This window comes from Passer domesticus, chromosome Z (assembly GCF_036417665.1).
Source record: "Passer domesticus isolate bPasDom1 chromosome Z, bPasDom1.hap1, whole genome shotgun sequence".
NCBI classification, from domain to species: Eukaryota; Metazoa; Chordata; class Aves; order Passeriformes; family Passeridae; genus Passer; species Passer domesticus.
Genome location: NC_087512.1, coordinates 81,702,467 through 81,718,471, shown reverse-complemented (window position 1 = coordinate 81,718,471; position 16,005 = coordinate 81,702,467). Strand labels below are relative to the sequence as shown.

Sequence of the window (16,005 nt, the reverse complement as noted above, 5' to 3'; positions counted from 1 at the left end):
GAGATTACTTTAAGTGCTAAAATACACTTTTCAATAAAATTACTCACCTCATACATTTCCTGTCGTTTTGTTAGTATTATTACTGTTCCTCAATCCCATACACAGTGGCAATATAATGGCAGATTTTATTCTCTTTCTATCCACTGCTGCCACACAACAGGGCTATGAAAAGAAATAATTGCCATGATCCCCAAGTGACTGCTTCTGGGCTCTAGCTTTATGCATGACTGTTAAAAGGTTTATAAATCACCAAGAATCTGTGACTATTAAATTCCTAAAACCCTGTTTCCTGGAGTTCTAAATTTCTTCACTCATCTTCAATGTTATCCATAGAACAGGAGTTTTTTTCCTATCAATAATTTGTTTTCTGTCTGTAATAAAAGATAAAAAGCTTCTCCTTACACAGACTGGGAGTTTCAATTTTTTACTCTCATCCCTGTCAAGTCCATATGATTTTGAATATATCCAAGTCTTCAGTGGACTGCAAAGATCCTTCCCTCCTGAGGGAGGCTTTAGCTGATCTATCTTCATGGTACAGCCTGGTGCAATGCTTGCAGGAAAACCCCAAAATGACAAAAACTGAAAGGACAACGACCTGACAAATGTCTGTATACATCCCTAAGGGGATAGTGTGATTAAAAAAAAAAGATATATTGACAATTCTGGAAAATCAGTAATTGCAGAGAGAATAAAAAGATCTCAACACTCTGCAGCCACCACAAGCCCATTCCACGCCTAATGATATCCTGTGTACAAAAGGAAGATAAATCAAGGATTTTGTCCACTAATCAATATTTCCAAGATGATTTCTTAAGCATTAATCTGAGCTAATAAATCCACTAGATACACAGTACTATGTATCACTAGAACATTCAAATATGCTGTCTGAGAAAAAGGGGGAACAGAAAAGCATTTAGCCTGAAGTAAAATCAACCAAGTTATTTGTAATATTCAGTGATGCAGGCAAAAAGTTCTTTGTCCACCAGAAACTTGTGCTGTCCCCACACATCCCTGGCTGTCCCCAAGCTCTGGGTGAAAACCTGTCTGCTGTCCTGGCTCATGTCAGAACACACAGGGCTGTGGAATCTTTGAGCTGCTGGTCTCAGAGATCAGTAAATACCTTGGCAAAACTCACAGACAGACAATTTCCAAGTGTTTTCATGCTTTGGGAAAGAGCACTTCAATATACCTTTACCTTAGTATGCCCTGTTTGTTCGTTTTTTGGTGGGGTTTTATTTGTTTTGGTTTTGATTTTTATATATTTTAATCCCTAGAATTGTATGTAATGAAGTAGTATATGGGTGCAGCAAGTTTTTATGGCATGTTAGGAAACTTCCTTACCCTCCTCTGCTGATTAGCAAGTATTGAAAAAAACTTGATACAGAAAATGAAGAGCCAGTAATTTGGCTATCTGACTCTTTATTTAAATATATATATATATATAGTGTGTTCTCCCTAAAATCCCTTATAATTTTGTTATTTCCAAGTATATTTCAGTACCTGCAGGACTAGGCATGATGGGTGTTCCTGGTGGCCCTCCACCTCCTGGAGGACCCTGGGGAGAGTAAAAATTGTCAGTTAGCATGAATTAAAAGGTTAGAAAAAACCTAAAACAGACACACAAAAAAAGCCACATCAAAGAACATTTATTGTTTAAAATTTTGGTGATTTCCATGTCACAACTCTGATCAAGACTAAGACACATAAAATGCTCTGGCTGTTAAACAAGAGTTTTAGTGTTCTTTAAGATTTCTGCAGGAATTTATTCAAATCACCCTAATCACCCTATTTTACTAAGAACAGAAACATAACATCTTGCTTCCGCTGTTTGTTGAACCCCTTCAGGTAACATGAAAAACTACCACTTTGGCAAAAATGCCTACATCAATTAAAGTCAATAAATGTTGACTTTCTGTATTAAAACATACACAGACTGCCAGGAGTAATTATTATTTCCATACTTCATCTCTTTTGTTATCATTTAAAACAGCACATATTCTGTTTTGGACAGGGATATCTTTTCAGTGGCAGTGATTACAATCACTGTCTGTGATTGTAATGTATCTGTCTTACAGGATATCTGTCCATATACTTTTATATATAAACTGTTATCCATTGATTTGTATCCACATTTTATCCAAACCCATAGGACTCCCTCGGCATCACAGGCTCTCCATATATTTTTTATTCATATACCTGTGTACTAAGCTCACTTGATTTTTTAAGGGCTCTCTCTGCAAGTTTTTCACCATCACATAAAGAGATGTAGGAACAACTAACTGATAACTTGTCCTCATTAACTTGTGCATTTTATTTTAAATTTGCCTTTACTCTCATTGTGTTTTTTCTTCTCTTAGACAGTTTCTTGGTATCAACTATTTTCACTCTGAGAGTATAATTTCATTAATGTATAGAAAGGTATATAATTTCTATATTTATACATATTATAGATATGTTGTTATTATGTGTTAATTACTTATATATTAGTAGGTAAGTTTTTATATCAGCATATATTATTATATTATATATAGATGAATCTTACTAAGTTCTTAAAGCGAATAATTTCAGATGACAAATCCTTCCACTAAAAACCTTTTTGGAGCTCTCCAGCCCATCCCTCATCCCCAAACAGTTGCTCTCTATAAAGTCAAATATTCCCAAAATGTCTTCAAAATCTTCACCAATGGAATTTGGCAAACCCACAAAACCTCCTCCAAACAGAGAGACCTCTGTGAAGTTCTGCATCGAAAGAACTGATTTGGAGACATCAAATATTGACTGTGGCCACCAAGTTGTGAAAAAATGAGGCCCATAGTTACAAACACTTGCAGGAATCATAACTTTCCCCCCAATTAATTGTCTAAATAAATTGCTTTTAATTATACAATTCTCCCTTGTCACCCTGTGTCACCAGCCCTGTGCATGGGATAAAAACAGAATAAACAAACTGCCTTAGAAGAGCTCCTCAGCCATACAGATAACCTGAGTGCAACAACAACAACAAAGAGTCTAACATAATAAACAAAGTTAATGTCTAGTGACAGAGACAAAATCCAGCACTACACATTAACCCCTTTTCCCTGCAGAAGCTCACACACTCCCACACAGCATGGTTTTCCTGGGAAAGCCAAGGGGCTTTTTCTCCTCCATTATTGTGGACAATGGTGTGAGGTATGGAAATGTTTTCTGCAGTGCAGCAGCACTGAGGGCAATGTGGAGCAGGCTGAGCAGGGCTCTGGTGATGAGCACCCACAACATCTGCACCACAGGGGGCTGGGGAACCTCGGTGCAGGCCAGATGTTGAGCCCCCAGCCAGCACTGGGGGCTGCCCTCAACATCTGGGCTGCTGCTTCCCTGCCCAGGTGAGACAGGGGTGTGATGTGATGTCCAACAAACCCACACAAAGGCACTCACCACGTAGTTCCCAGGAGAGGCTGAGGAGTAGGGTATCTGTAACATCAACATAAAATAACAGTGATTTTGGGTTCCTCTGCACTGGGCTCCTGCAGCTGCAGGTGAGAGCTGAATCAATTAGAGTTACTAATTGAGAGTCACAGCTAAAATCATGGGGGAAACACCCCTGCTGCCAAATTTCAGTGATTTCAAGATATTGACTATCAAAATAATAAGTTATTACAATGATAAGGTATAAGATTACTAAGGCAATGTAGTTTATAAGGCGTATGGACTCAGGCAACACATACTTGCATTTCAGAGTCAGCCAAGCACAAACTGAATTTGTATGTTCTCAGAGATACCCAATTTTGAATACAATCTTCACCACAAAACAAAAGAAGCTACCACATCTTTCACCTTAAAAGATACTAGTATTTATTTTCATGTCTTATTTATATTTTTAAGGACAGTGTCCTGGAGAAATCCTGTGATTAATCTGGTTTTCTTCCCTATTATTGCCTTGGCTGTTATTCTCTCCAAAGGAACACAGGGCAATGCTGTTGTGGGAGCAGCAACTGCACTGACAAACACAAATTTCTCTACAGACAACAAATCATTGTTACAAACAAATCTATTACTGAATCTGCCAATTGATTTCAGAGACAGAAAAGACTTTAACTGTCAGCTGAAAAATGTCAATTTTAATTGAGTACATGCAAAAGAAAATTGAAGAACTTCTCTAATACAATTAAAAAGCCAGGAAGAACTGTTCAGCAGGGCAAGCCAGACCCACCTTATTCATCTACAAGTGCCAAAAATGGACACTGATATATGATCCCTGAATGAAGATTAAGGTTTTCTGCCTTCTGGAGAAACAGCAGACAGTGCTGTTCATGCAGGATCCCAGGACAACCTTTATTTTACAGATACTTCCCTAAATACAAGAGATGTCAAATATATTTGTAGTATTTACTTACAGAATTGGCATTGGTTGGGTTTGGCCAAGGTCTACCACCCCCAGGACCCCTGAAACAGAAGAAGAATGATGAGACACAGAACCATCCCCATCCTCTGACCAGCTCAGGGGCAAAAAAATCTGGATAACCTGTTTCCAGAGGAAGGAAATGGTTTTTTTCCAACTAAAGTGTGTTTACAAGCTGTAACTACACCAAGGTAAAATCCAATATCAGAATTTTTGTTGTTGCACTGCTATTCAGTCATTTGGTGAGTTGATTAACTTATTTACTACTCAGAAAATAAATTTAAGTCATAAAATAAATAAACGTTCAGTCATAAAAGCAGTAATCTTGCTCACATGATTAAGCACATGCCTGAAGTGCTGAGGACACATTCATTTACTGTGGATCTAGAATTCTGCCGTATAGTCAGGTTTCATTAGCAAAACTTGTGCAATTAGGTAATAAATGCTTTGGGAACACCTCATTTATAAAAGAACAAGCCATACAAAAGATGTTGCTGTGATCCCTGTATGGTGATGAGGAAGATGATGATGATGACCATGATGATAACAGTCAGCCATGATAATAACTTTCATGTATTACACCCAGAAGCTCCTCAAAGAGTTTTTCTCACAACTTTTGCTGTTATTTTAAGTTTCTCACCCTCAGCTAAACTGAGAAAAATATTTTGGGGGCGAGGCTTCATCGCTTAACACTGCAGAGGGGACTGAGACACACCAGAGGTAAAATCTCCATGCTCACAATGTCCCAAATCCATAATTATTTCTGGGAGTACCAAGAGCTCCTGCTTGTTTACAAACTACACTGAATCACTTTTTGAAGGCCCTGACAACAGAGAGGCAGAGCAGATGACAAAACTTCCACATTTTCAGTGGCCTTTTGGCCTCATTAGCTGTAGAAAAGCAACATTAACCACTGCAGCTTGCCAGGCATGGGAGAGAGACTGAAACACTGAGAAAGAATCACCCTTTATTAATGAGTTCTGAAAGTTTTCTAAGTCTTGCAGAAATAAAAACCATAAAGTGCATATATTGCCTGAGAGATTTAATATTGAATCTTATTTTTTTATTACATTGTTGATGAAACTATAAAGGAACAATCTCAAAAAATAAAATCAACAAAAATATATTTATTTCCACTGCCTTTATTGCTGGAATGCTGGAAATCAAGAATGTTGGTATGGTCTTTTCTGCTTCATTCAAAGAAAGACTGATAGAGAAAATGCTCTTCAGGTCAAATATTCAGCAATTTCTCCTCTGCTGATGATCACATAGTGAAATATTAACTTTCTATTTTGTCTTGCTGTTCTTTCTCTTATTTTTCATTGGTTTATTGGATCCCCTCTTTCAGAAAAATCAGGAATATTTGTAACAACACTTAGAAGTCTGTTTTCACCCCAAACACTTGCACTCATTTCTCTGACTCAGAGACAAAACTGGGTTAAGCCACAGGAATATGGAAACTCAGAAATTACACTGAGACATGGGAACTCACCTTTCATCTAAAAAGCTGCTGGAATTTTCAGATTTATTGGACAGCTTTCAGTATAGACTTAGAAATCACTGCAGCAGATTCTGCTGGAAAGCCACATGGATTTTGTGGAGCCAAATGCTTGTAAAACACATATAAAACTCCCCAAACTGCAATTTTATTAGTTTTTTATTTAATTCCATGCAAGCAGGTCTTTTGTCTTTTACTAAGTGTTTATTTTGGAAGCACCAATAAGGTCATGAAACATAACCATAAAAATACCAGTTCCAAAATACTTTACAAAGTCTCTGTTGCTACAACTACTTTTTTTTTTTTTTTTGGCTGCAATTTTTTAGAGTTTGTCCTGTAAGTGTCAATCCTGGCTTGAAAAAATAAAACTCTGAAATTCCAGTTTCCCAAGAGACAAATATATTCCATCAGGAAATGAAACATCTAGACTCAAGTTTGTGAATTGAAGTTAAAAGACAAAATCACACCTTTTTCTTTTCTTTCTTTTTTTTTTAATCTGAGGCATGACTGAGATATTCTTAGTGCTTGAGACAGCACTGCAGGTCACACAGGGTGTTAAAAATCACCAGTGAAATGTAACACTGCTCCCTGAAATCTGCCTTTTTCTTCCCAAAAAACTGGCACAGACATGAAATCTTCCTAAAAATGGCTATGCCAAGTTCCAAGTAAAAAACTTACAGCCTGAAATGAAGTTATTCTCTGGAAGAACATGGGTTGGGCATCAGCTGTGTCCAACAGAAATCTGATGGTGCTGTTGATGGCACAGCAAGGAATTACCCAGCAGTGCTGCATCTGGGATTGCATGGGCTGAAATGCTGCTTTATGAGCCCTCAGGCTGCCTTTCTGACCACAAAGGACAATTTCCCACCCAAAAAAATGGTAATATTTTATGTGGCAGATAGTCTGCTCTTCACCAAAGCAGCTTCCCTTTGCATTCCAAGGAGGAAAAGCTGGATTTTAAACGGCAGCTGTTGCTGTGGAGCACACATTCCTGCACTTGGCACTGCCAAAAAGCCCAGGAAAATGAGGAACAGAGCAGTGGAAAACTGTCATGTAAAGAAAACACTCATTAGGAAGGGACATCCTTATGTGCAGCTGAAATGTGATTTCCCCAGCTGACCCGCAGTGGGTGAAGGGTGAGGGGAGCACATTTGGGTCCATCCTCACACTGAATTTCAAATGCCAGCCCTGAGTCTGGAGACAATTTCAGAAACAACACTAAATTTACAGCAGGAAAGCACCCTCATGTCCTGAAAATACAACTCAAAGAATCCCAACTCAGAGCAACCATTTGATAAAATGTGTTTATAAAAAGCAACAATATAAGCACCTTGATCCTTCTTCTCTCTTTCTGGTAGGCCAGGAAATCTTTTTGTCATACAGAAAACTTTTTTCTTATTTTTTCCTGCAGAATCTCTCCTTTATGTGAATAAATAGTTTCAAAATATCTTCTCTATCCCCCAATTTTACTCCTGGAAAGTTAATTTCCATTTCTCCGTACAGTCTTCTGCTGAGGAAAACCTCTACAGTGCCTATACTTCACTCACACTGAATTTCAAATGCCTAAATATTTTTTCCACATCAACTTAATTGAAAAGCATAAATGCCTACCCTCAGGAAGGCTCCTGGAATTGTCTTAAATCCCCACATGTGATGTATATGATAGAGCAACACACACCTTCAGATTTTAATTTATTTACTTTAAGATTCCATGTATGTCTGGAAATCCAAACCCATTAGAGGTATGGTGGATTTTTCAAAATTATATAATATATTTCTGTACTTCTTTGACTTCTTCAGGAGTGGGAACTTTTTACTTGAAATGAAAATTATAATTTCTTATTTATGTTTCCTATAAAAACTAGAGCAAAAATGGGTATCTATTACATAAATAAATGTTTACTGCTTCCTTAATGTGACATCTGAAGTACTTATACCATTTGAAATGGGGGGTGTCTTTACGGATACAAGGTGCAACACTCTGCCATGGCTACATTCACATTTAGAATAAATCTGAACCCAGATTATATTCATTTCTACCAGACAATTTTCCAGACCAGAAATACATAGAAAAACTGACAAAAATACATTCCTATCTGTAAAGCTCCTCTATCTGTTTAGACTGGAAATAAATGCATTTAAGGAAATAAGAACTGCAGTTGAGGAAGACTTTCAAATCAATAGTGTCTTTCTTTTTCTTATAAATAGTTCTAGACAAAGGATATTTTGCTACAATTAAGTACTGAATTATTTTGCTGAGAAAAACCATTCCTCACAAGATATTTAGTAAGTAGAAACATAAATAATGTCATTTTTTAAAATGCACAGAAGGATATATCAGTGATTCCATTAACAGAATATTCCCAGTATTTGAAGTTTGATCTGTGAAAAAATCTATTTGTACAGACTTGTTAGGACAGCCAAGGCTCCTGCTAGACTGTGGGTTCAGTTTCTTAAAATTGCATTTATTGGCCACCAAGGCATGCCCTCCTTGCCTTGTCTGTCCCAACTGCTCCTTCTGCAATGCAACAGTGCATTTCCTAGGTACAGTAGGATTTGTGTTGTGCTTACATGTTCATCCCAGGCATCCCCGGGCCGCCTAAAGCGTTCAGGGGGGGTCTCATGGCACCTCCATAGTTCTGCAACGACAACCAAGGGTCAGACTACCACAAAACAAAAAAACAAAACCAAAGAGGAGGGGGAAAGAAAGGACAGCAGGTTAATGACATCCCTGTGCAACTGCTGCCAGGACAGGCCATGCCATTCATGCTTTCAGGATTCCCTGACTGCTGACTAAAAACTGGGATCATTACCCCCAGGGAGGAACAATACAAACATCAGAAATTGGCTAAGGATGGTTAACATGGTTTCAGGGGGAATTATACTATTTACACATATTGAGCTCAAGTTAATGGCCAGCAAGGGTCAGGTTTTATAATGAATTCCACTTCTAAACCAAAGCAATTCAATATCAGCACCCCCTACTAAGATTCTGAGATATCAAATGCTATTATTTCTACCTAGATTTCATTACATTTCTATAACATTAAACCACATGATATAACTTTCTACTGTAACATTACATTTCTCTTTCCATGATTCAATTCTAACAAATCACAGAATCCCAGGATGGGACCTTAAAGTCTATCCAGTGTCATCCCTGCCTGGGCAGAGACACTTTTCACTACCCCAGGTCTTTAAAATGCAAAATGAAGAGTATTTAATATGGTAAATAATGTCCTAGCAATGCTAACAAATTACATTCGCAAAGCCCACAAAATGTGAGTTTATGTGCTGATATCATGACCACAGTTTGACTGCACTACTTACACAAAAATATAAATTACACCTATTTGTATTCAGTGGAATAGAAGCAGAACAATCTGTCTTGCCTGACGATCTCCCACCTGTGATTACTAGTAATCCTGAGCAGATTTAGTCCTTTGCCCTAAATAACAGCACTGCCACCCATACAGGTGTCCTTTCAGTGCAGTGATGCTCTCTGCAGAGTATTTGGTGATCCAATTATGGAGTGATTTGTGAACTTAAATTTTGTGTGCTTAAATTTTGAAATTTAAGGATAGGATGTTGAGCACAAAAAAGAAGACACATACAAAAACAGTGGATCTTAAATTACAGCAAAAATAGAAAAATTGTCCTCACAAAAAGTGGCATGAGATTTGCCTGCTGTGTGACTAATGGTGCTGCATAAAGGATCAGCTCAATCTCATATGGCAGCACAGCAGAGTTTCTACCTCCAAAAAATGGTAAATACATTTCCAGGCTACATAAAAAATAGCAAATATATTTCATTTTATACTTGTAGATGCTTTGCTGGTCGCTCAGCAGATATTGTGAAGAAGTGCACAACGGGCTTGTAGCAGGAAGACCCAAAACTGTACAGACATTTGTGAACAGACTTGGAAGGCAAAGCTATTCAATAATTCAGAATTTAGTTGTTATTCAAACAAGAAGCCACCAGGGAGATTATGTGAAACGGGGAAGCAAAAATGCACAGTGTGGGCACAACAAGCACACTGTGAAACAAAACACTGGCAGCACCAGTGAGGAACACCACCACCCACGTGCTGCTGACTCCAGGGCTGGAAAAACACAGAGGAGCCTCCTGGATTTGTGTTCCAGGGTGCAGCAGGACTGTCTGTCCCCTGCTTGTCCTTCTGGACACAGCCAGAGATGCTCAGGGTGCACATGGGGACAAATGGCAGCCTGGAGATGTCACTTTACACTAAAATCTTTGCTGTATGTGTCAAAATTTAGATCAACAGTGGATGAGAGAAAAAGTTTGCAGAATTTGGAGAGATATTTTTTGCAAAGTTAGAGGGTATTAATATTTTCCTCCTAAACAGCATAATGAGTGAGGAGGAGGAGGAAACACCTACTCCACTCCTGGTCTGCCTTGCCAGTGTCAGTCTTTGATTACAACAACTTTTCTAAAGAAAGCAAGTGAAGGGATTCTTCTTTTAATCCAAAATATTAATGAAAGTGACAGATTTTTCATTTCAATTTTGTACAGCTGCAATTTAGAACTTTTTTTTTTCTGTAAAACAGGAAGTTTACTTTATAAAAGAGATTATAAAAACAAGTCCTGGGAATCTCCAAGCTAAGCAAAGACACAGAATATAGACTAAGTATAGGCCTGTCACTAAGGATAGCCCCTCTGTGGGAAATACCTGTGGTCCTAATGGCACCATTCCCCTTGGAGGAGTCATCCTCTGCATTGGCCCACCCATGTTTGGATGACCTGCAAACAAAATATAAAACACATTATATTTATATATGCAATACACAACTGATTTAATTATGCAAGGCACAATCACCTTGCACAGCTACTTTTAATGAACCATCTCTTTGTAATTAACAGGAAAGCCTGATGATCTGCAGGAAGAAAGGTGCCAGTCTGTGAGGACAGCCACACTCACCCTGCTGCCGTGTGGGGTCCATCCCGCTGGGCAGGAGGGGCTGACTCCCTGGGACACCTCCGAGGGCCTGAGGGAGGCAAAACACAGCAAAAAACCACTGAGTGGTTGAAATTCATGTTAAAGACACAGCACACACGTTTCATTCCTAACTCCTGGATGTTTCCTCTGAGTCAGGAGTTAATGTGCTTTTAAATTCCCACATTAATCTGCCCTCTGGGTTTACTGAATTAGGTTTAAAGCTCATTTTTACAGGACTTTACCTGCAGCTGGGTCAAGTAGAAAAACACATTTATGAATGGATCTTTGTAGCTGATCCATGAGGTGCTATTTAGCATTTCAAAGCACCATCACATTTTCAGCAGAAATGTATCCTGAGTGAGCAGAATGTCAGAATGGTTTGGGTTGGAAGGGACCTTGAAGCTCATCTCCTTCCAACCCCTCTGCCATGGACAGGGACCCTTTCCACAACCCCAGGACCAAACTACCACCTAATCAAAATTTGGGCCTTAAATATGCACCACAACAGTTTACTGCTTCCATGCCATCTCCTGAGTAATGTCAGTGCTGCTAAAGCAGCAATTAATGAACTTGTCATAATGTGAATGCAGCAAGAGCTGCAGTTCACTGGGATTATGTGATTATCTTCCACCCTGTGTGCAGAAAAAAACATTTGTGAAACCAAACCTGCAGGCTGGCAGCACCTCCAGCCACCACATCCCACCTGCCAGGATTCACTGAGCTCAGGCACAGAGGGTGTGAAACCCAAACCCTTGGCTCAGGGGCTCAGACACCTCTGGCTAAAATAGTATTGGGAATTGCAAAAATCAGGAGTGAACTGAGTTACAGCAGTAAAATGTTATCAGATATTAAGTGCAGTACTAATGGCACTGCAGAGGTGATCACTTCATCAAGGTTAATTAAGTACCCCAGTGCCCTGGTGAGAAAGCAGCCCTGGTACAGGTACCTTTACCTGATCCCAACACCTGGACAAGTCTTGCCACCTGGCACATCCATCTCACTGAAATTCAGTTTTCCTAACTTCTGGTGACAGTGTGTCAAACGTAATGACAAATTAGTGGAAACTGAGCTACACAAATATAAAAAATAGCCAGAAATGAGGCTGGGGTGTAGCGTGACAATGGAGAGGCAGTCCTGGAAACCAAAGTTGAACCACACTACCTGTTCCATTTATCCTTCCTACCTTTCCCAATATTGTAAATGACCTAGTTTTCCTCTCAGAGCTCCACTGATGTTTTTCTGTCTGCTTGTCTTTAACTTTTCATCTGCTGACAACTCTTTCTCCTCCTCTATCTGCACTGTGGAGAACTTGAAAACACAAATGTTCTCTCCTTCCAGAACCCTCTTCTCACAGATGGGCCAGGAAAGGTCCCTGCTGACGAACAGCAGCTCATTACTCATCCTTGTCTCGCTGGCATTGCACATCCTTAGATGGAGATGAGAGAAAATTGGGAAATCAGTGCTTTTAGAAAGTTCTGAGTGTCTGGAGGAGCACTTCATGAGACCAATATTCCCCATATTTACAGTGGAATAAATATAATATGTGTGTGCAGCAGAGCAGGGATCAGCCTTACCTGGTTGGGTATTCTGAGAGGTGGCCTTGGACCTCCAGGGTACCGGGGGGACATGAAAGGCTGCAGGAGAGAAAGAAGCACTGCTGAATAATCCCACTCACCCTGTAAATCCCACCCTGTACCACTGCCATGCTCACACCCATCCAGCCTGAGCCCTCCCACAAGAGCTCTGGACATTGTCCCACAATGTTTAGCAGTATTACAGAAATTCAGAGATTCTCAACCAACTCATCTATCAGGATAAATTATTTAACAATTTGTTTCAGCAATTTCAAGTGCAGAATATAAAAAACTTAAAGCGTTAATAGTGAAGAATAAACCATAATCAGACATCTGTACTTTCCACTGGAGAAAGGGGAAAAGATAGGAATTTTGGAATAGAAAACAAAAGTGTTCTTTGGAGAATTCAGAGGTAAGGAAGATCAAAATAATTCACAAATACTTTTCATCCACTTCATCATACAGCGAAAACCAACACAAAATTTAACCTGTGGAGACACAGATTCCCAGTTCATGATGCAAACATTTAGAATTTTGCTGGTTCCAGTTGCCATGTCAATTCAGTGCTGCACTCCTGCCATCCCTCCCTGCTCACACACTGAATCTCCTCTCTCACACCTGAATTTACACCCAAATTTGGCACACCATCCACACCTTGAGAGGTTCTGCTGGCTCTTGGCTACCTCAGAGCTACCTCACAGCCCACAAATAATCGAGTGGTACTGGCAGCAAAAACAGTTAACTTCTCAGCTCAATCCACCCCAAAGTGTGGCAATAGCCTGGAAATATAAAACGATGAGTGGCAAATCTACAGGAAAAAGGCACAAATATCTGACTAAACAGAAGATGAAGAGGATGGCTTTGGCAAGCAGGAGTACCTACAGCTCCAGAAGAAAATGAAGAGATAAAAGTATGCTGTGTCTGAGCACAGGGACAAAAAGACTGATTTAGACTAGCAACAGCTAGCAGAGAAACTGCAATTATTTTACCAATAACTACTACTGGAACTTTTCCTATGATCTTACATCAATAAATTAATGAAACCTTTCACATCCTGGAATCAGATGAAAGCTGAAATAATGTAACCTACATAAACACACTCTCAAAGTAGTGCTAGAAAGCAATTTAAAGTACAGAGGGTTTACAAACTGGAGAAGAAAGTTCAATAACAATTGTGAATAGATTAATAAAAAGATACTTGAAATGATGTGCTGTAGAAGAGGGAGGCTCCTTTGTGCATTCTCTGATGGTGAGAACCTCTGATAAGAAAAAGAAAGGGCTGTGCATGTGACGAGGCCCTCATGAAACAGTAGAAGTGTCAGGAAATTAGAATTTCAACCATTTCCACAGAGGTCCACTGAGTGCAGCCACTCCAGTGAGGACCCTGGGTTTGACTTTTCTCTTCCAGCAAATGAAACCAACTTTATTTACAGTGTGCAGCTCAGAAAAAGGGAAACCTGAATTGTGTCTGAATTCAGCCATGTTTAAAGAGCAGAACCAGCCTACTAATATGCAATAGTAATAAAAAACCTACTCCTTCCAAGTTTACAAGGATTATATACTGTAAATATTCATGTATCTATGTATTCCACTCACACCCAGGCAGAACTGCAATCAGTGACAAGCAGATTTCAAGTAGTTCCTATGGTTTGGTTTACCACAAAAATGTTACCATTGCAACCCTAAATATTCTCATTTTTGTGTCAGTGACTCAACCTCTCCCTCTCCACTACCAATATATTGCATATATTGTTTGTCCACAAAAAGGTTCCACCATGATGTTTCAGGACAACAAAGAAATTCTGTCCAACATTTTGATGAAAATCTATTAAATACTCTCAGCTTTTCGTGACAGTGGGGTGGTTTTAAAGTCCCCACACACTTTACTTAGCACCTGATTCTGACAGACACAAACTCAAGCAGCAGAAACTTTGTGCCATGTGTTTATTCACCACTTCCCTTGAAATTTCCAGAACACCTGGCACTAGTCTCTGAACTCGTTTTACTTTAATTTCCTATTCTTTTTTTTTATTAGGAGTTGCTGGAATGTCCATGAGGGAGGAACCACTCTGGGCTTCCACTTCTTACAGCAGGCATCCCTCTCTCCTCAATTCTTGGCAACTTCTTCTTCCCCTTCCCCTGCAGCACCAACACTCCTGAACTTACTGGGCTCAGAATACTGGGGCTAAATTAAAACCAGTGCCCACAGACCTTGAACTGGTCACTCAGATCTTGTTTCTGAAGGTGAAAATAAAAAGTTTGCATGCTGAAGACTTGGACATTTCTGCCTATTGTCTCAGCCTAACATTCAGCATTTTAAATGCACCTTAAATGGATGCTCACACTGAATTTTCAGGAAGACAGACTCTTTATTTGTCTTGGAGGTAAGCTTGAAAAATACTCAATGATGCAGCAGGTAACTTCAGCTGTGGGGTAGTCAGAAGACAGAGGGACTAAAACCAACCTCTCCAAAGGAGTTCAAGGACTGGCAGACACAATAAGGTGTTAGGAAAAGCAGAAGAAAACACTCCAAAACAAGTAAACAAACAAACAAACAAACCAACAACAAACAGAACAAAAACCCCTGAAGACAAACAACCCTCCCAAAGAAACCAACAAACCCTCCAAAACCCCAAATAAAAATTCCTAACCAAACAAAAAAACCCAGCAAAACCCAAGCAACCGAACAAACAACACAAAGCAAAACAAAACAAAGGACACATAAAAGACTCGACCCAATTAAAAAACAAACCTACACAAACAAAACCAAAACCTCCTGCAAAATCCCTCAGAATGAAAACTAAAACACAAGGCAAAACCAAACAAGCAACCACAAAAACACAGGGGAAAACTCCCAAACTCATGACAAATCCCAACCAAACCCAAATAACCAAGCAAAAACCAACCAACCCACCAACCAAAAAAAAACCCCAAAACAAAACAATAAAAAACCCCCAAAAAACCCCCAAAAGTGAATAAAACAAAAAACAGGCAAGCAAGCCAGATCTAAGCCACTGCTGAGATGAAGATGCCACCAGTATCTGTTGACAGCAATATATTGTAATTCCTACCCACAGGTATAAATTCACTAATCTGACATCATAAAAAGTATCCTGAAGGCTGCCAATCCTGCAGTTGAGAGCAAAGGAAAAAGAACTTTCTACTAAACTGGGTGAAAAAGAAGAAAGAAAGGAAAAACCTTTTGTGTAGTCACTGTATAATATTTACATTTACCAACTTACAGTGAAGGTTTAAAAACAAAAGCCCAAAAACCTAGAAGCAGAAAAGCACTGGAATACTAGAATAATAGAGATGACACAAAATAAAATCAGGATGTGAAATGTTAAATTTAATAACCTTTCTGCTTTAATAGCAACATTTAATGTTGAATTGTTAAAAGTACTTTAAAGAAAGGCAAGTTCAGGCACTTGAATGATGGTGCCAGAAGTTGCAGCACTTTTTTGTTATCTGTCTGCTCAAGAATAATCCATCTGTGCACAGGGACAGCAAAGGTTATCTCATAACCAGTGTGTTTAATGCAGGTCTGAGAGTTGCGTGTGCTGGGCAACATCAAAACCTTCCAAAATCCTATTTGTC

At 39.2% G+C, this 16,005-nt stretch overlaps 1 protein-coding gene across 4 annotated transcripts in view; it reads right to left on the bottom strand.

The window, feature by feature from the left end:
* SSBP2 (single stranded DNA binding protein 2) overlaps window positions 1-16,005 on the bottom strand; it is a 134,552-nt gene that overhangs the window by 19,152 nt on the left and 99,395 nt on the right. For 2 of the 4 annotated variants that reach the window (XM_064405131.1, XM_064405133.1), the window contains 7 exons: window positions 12,409-12,468; window positions 10,817-10,883; window positions 10,568-10,638; window positions 8,448-8,539; window positions 4,374-4,422; window positions 3,415-3,450; window positions 1,501-1,555 (listed from right to left, as the gene is read on the bottom strand). In XM_064405131.1, coding sequence (XP_064261201.1) covers window positions 1,501-1,555; window positions 3,415-3,450; window positions 4,374-4,422; window positions 8,448-8,539; window positions 10,568-10,638; window positions 10,817-10,883; window positions 12,409-12,468 — 430 coding nt within the window. The remainder of the gene's footprint in view (window positions 1-1,500; window positions 1,556-3,414; window positions 3,451-4,373; window positions 4,423-8,447; window positions 8,540-10,567; window positions 10,639-10,816; window positions 10,884-12,408; window positions 12,469-16,005) is intronic. The other 2 variants (XM_064405132.1, XM_064405134.1) reach the window with 1 other exon arrangement.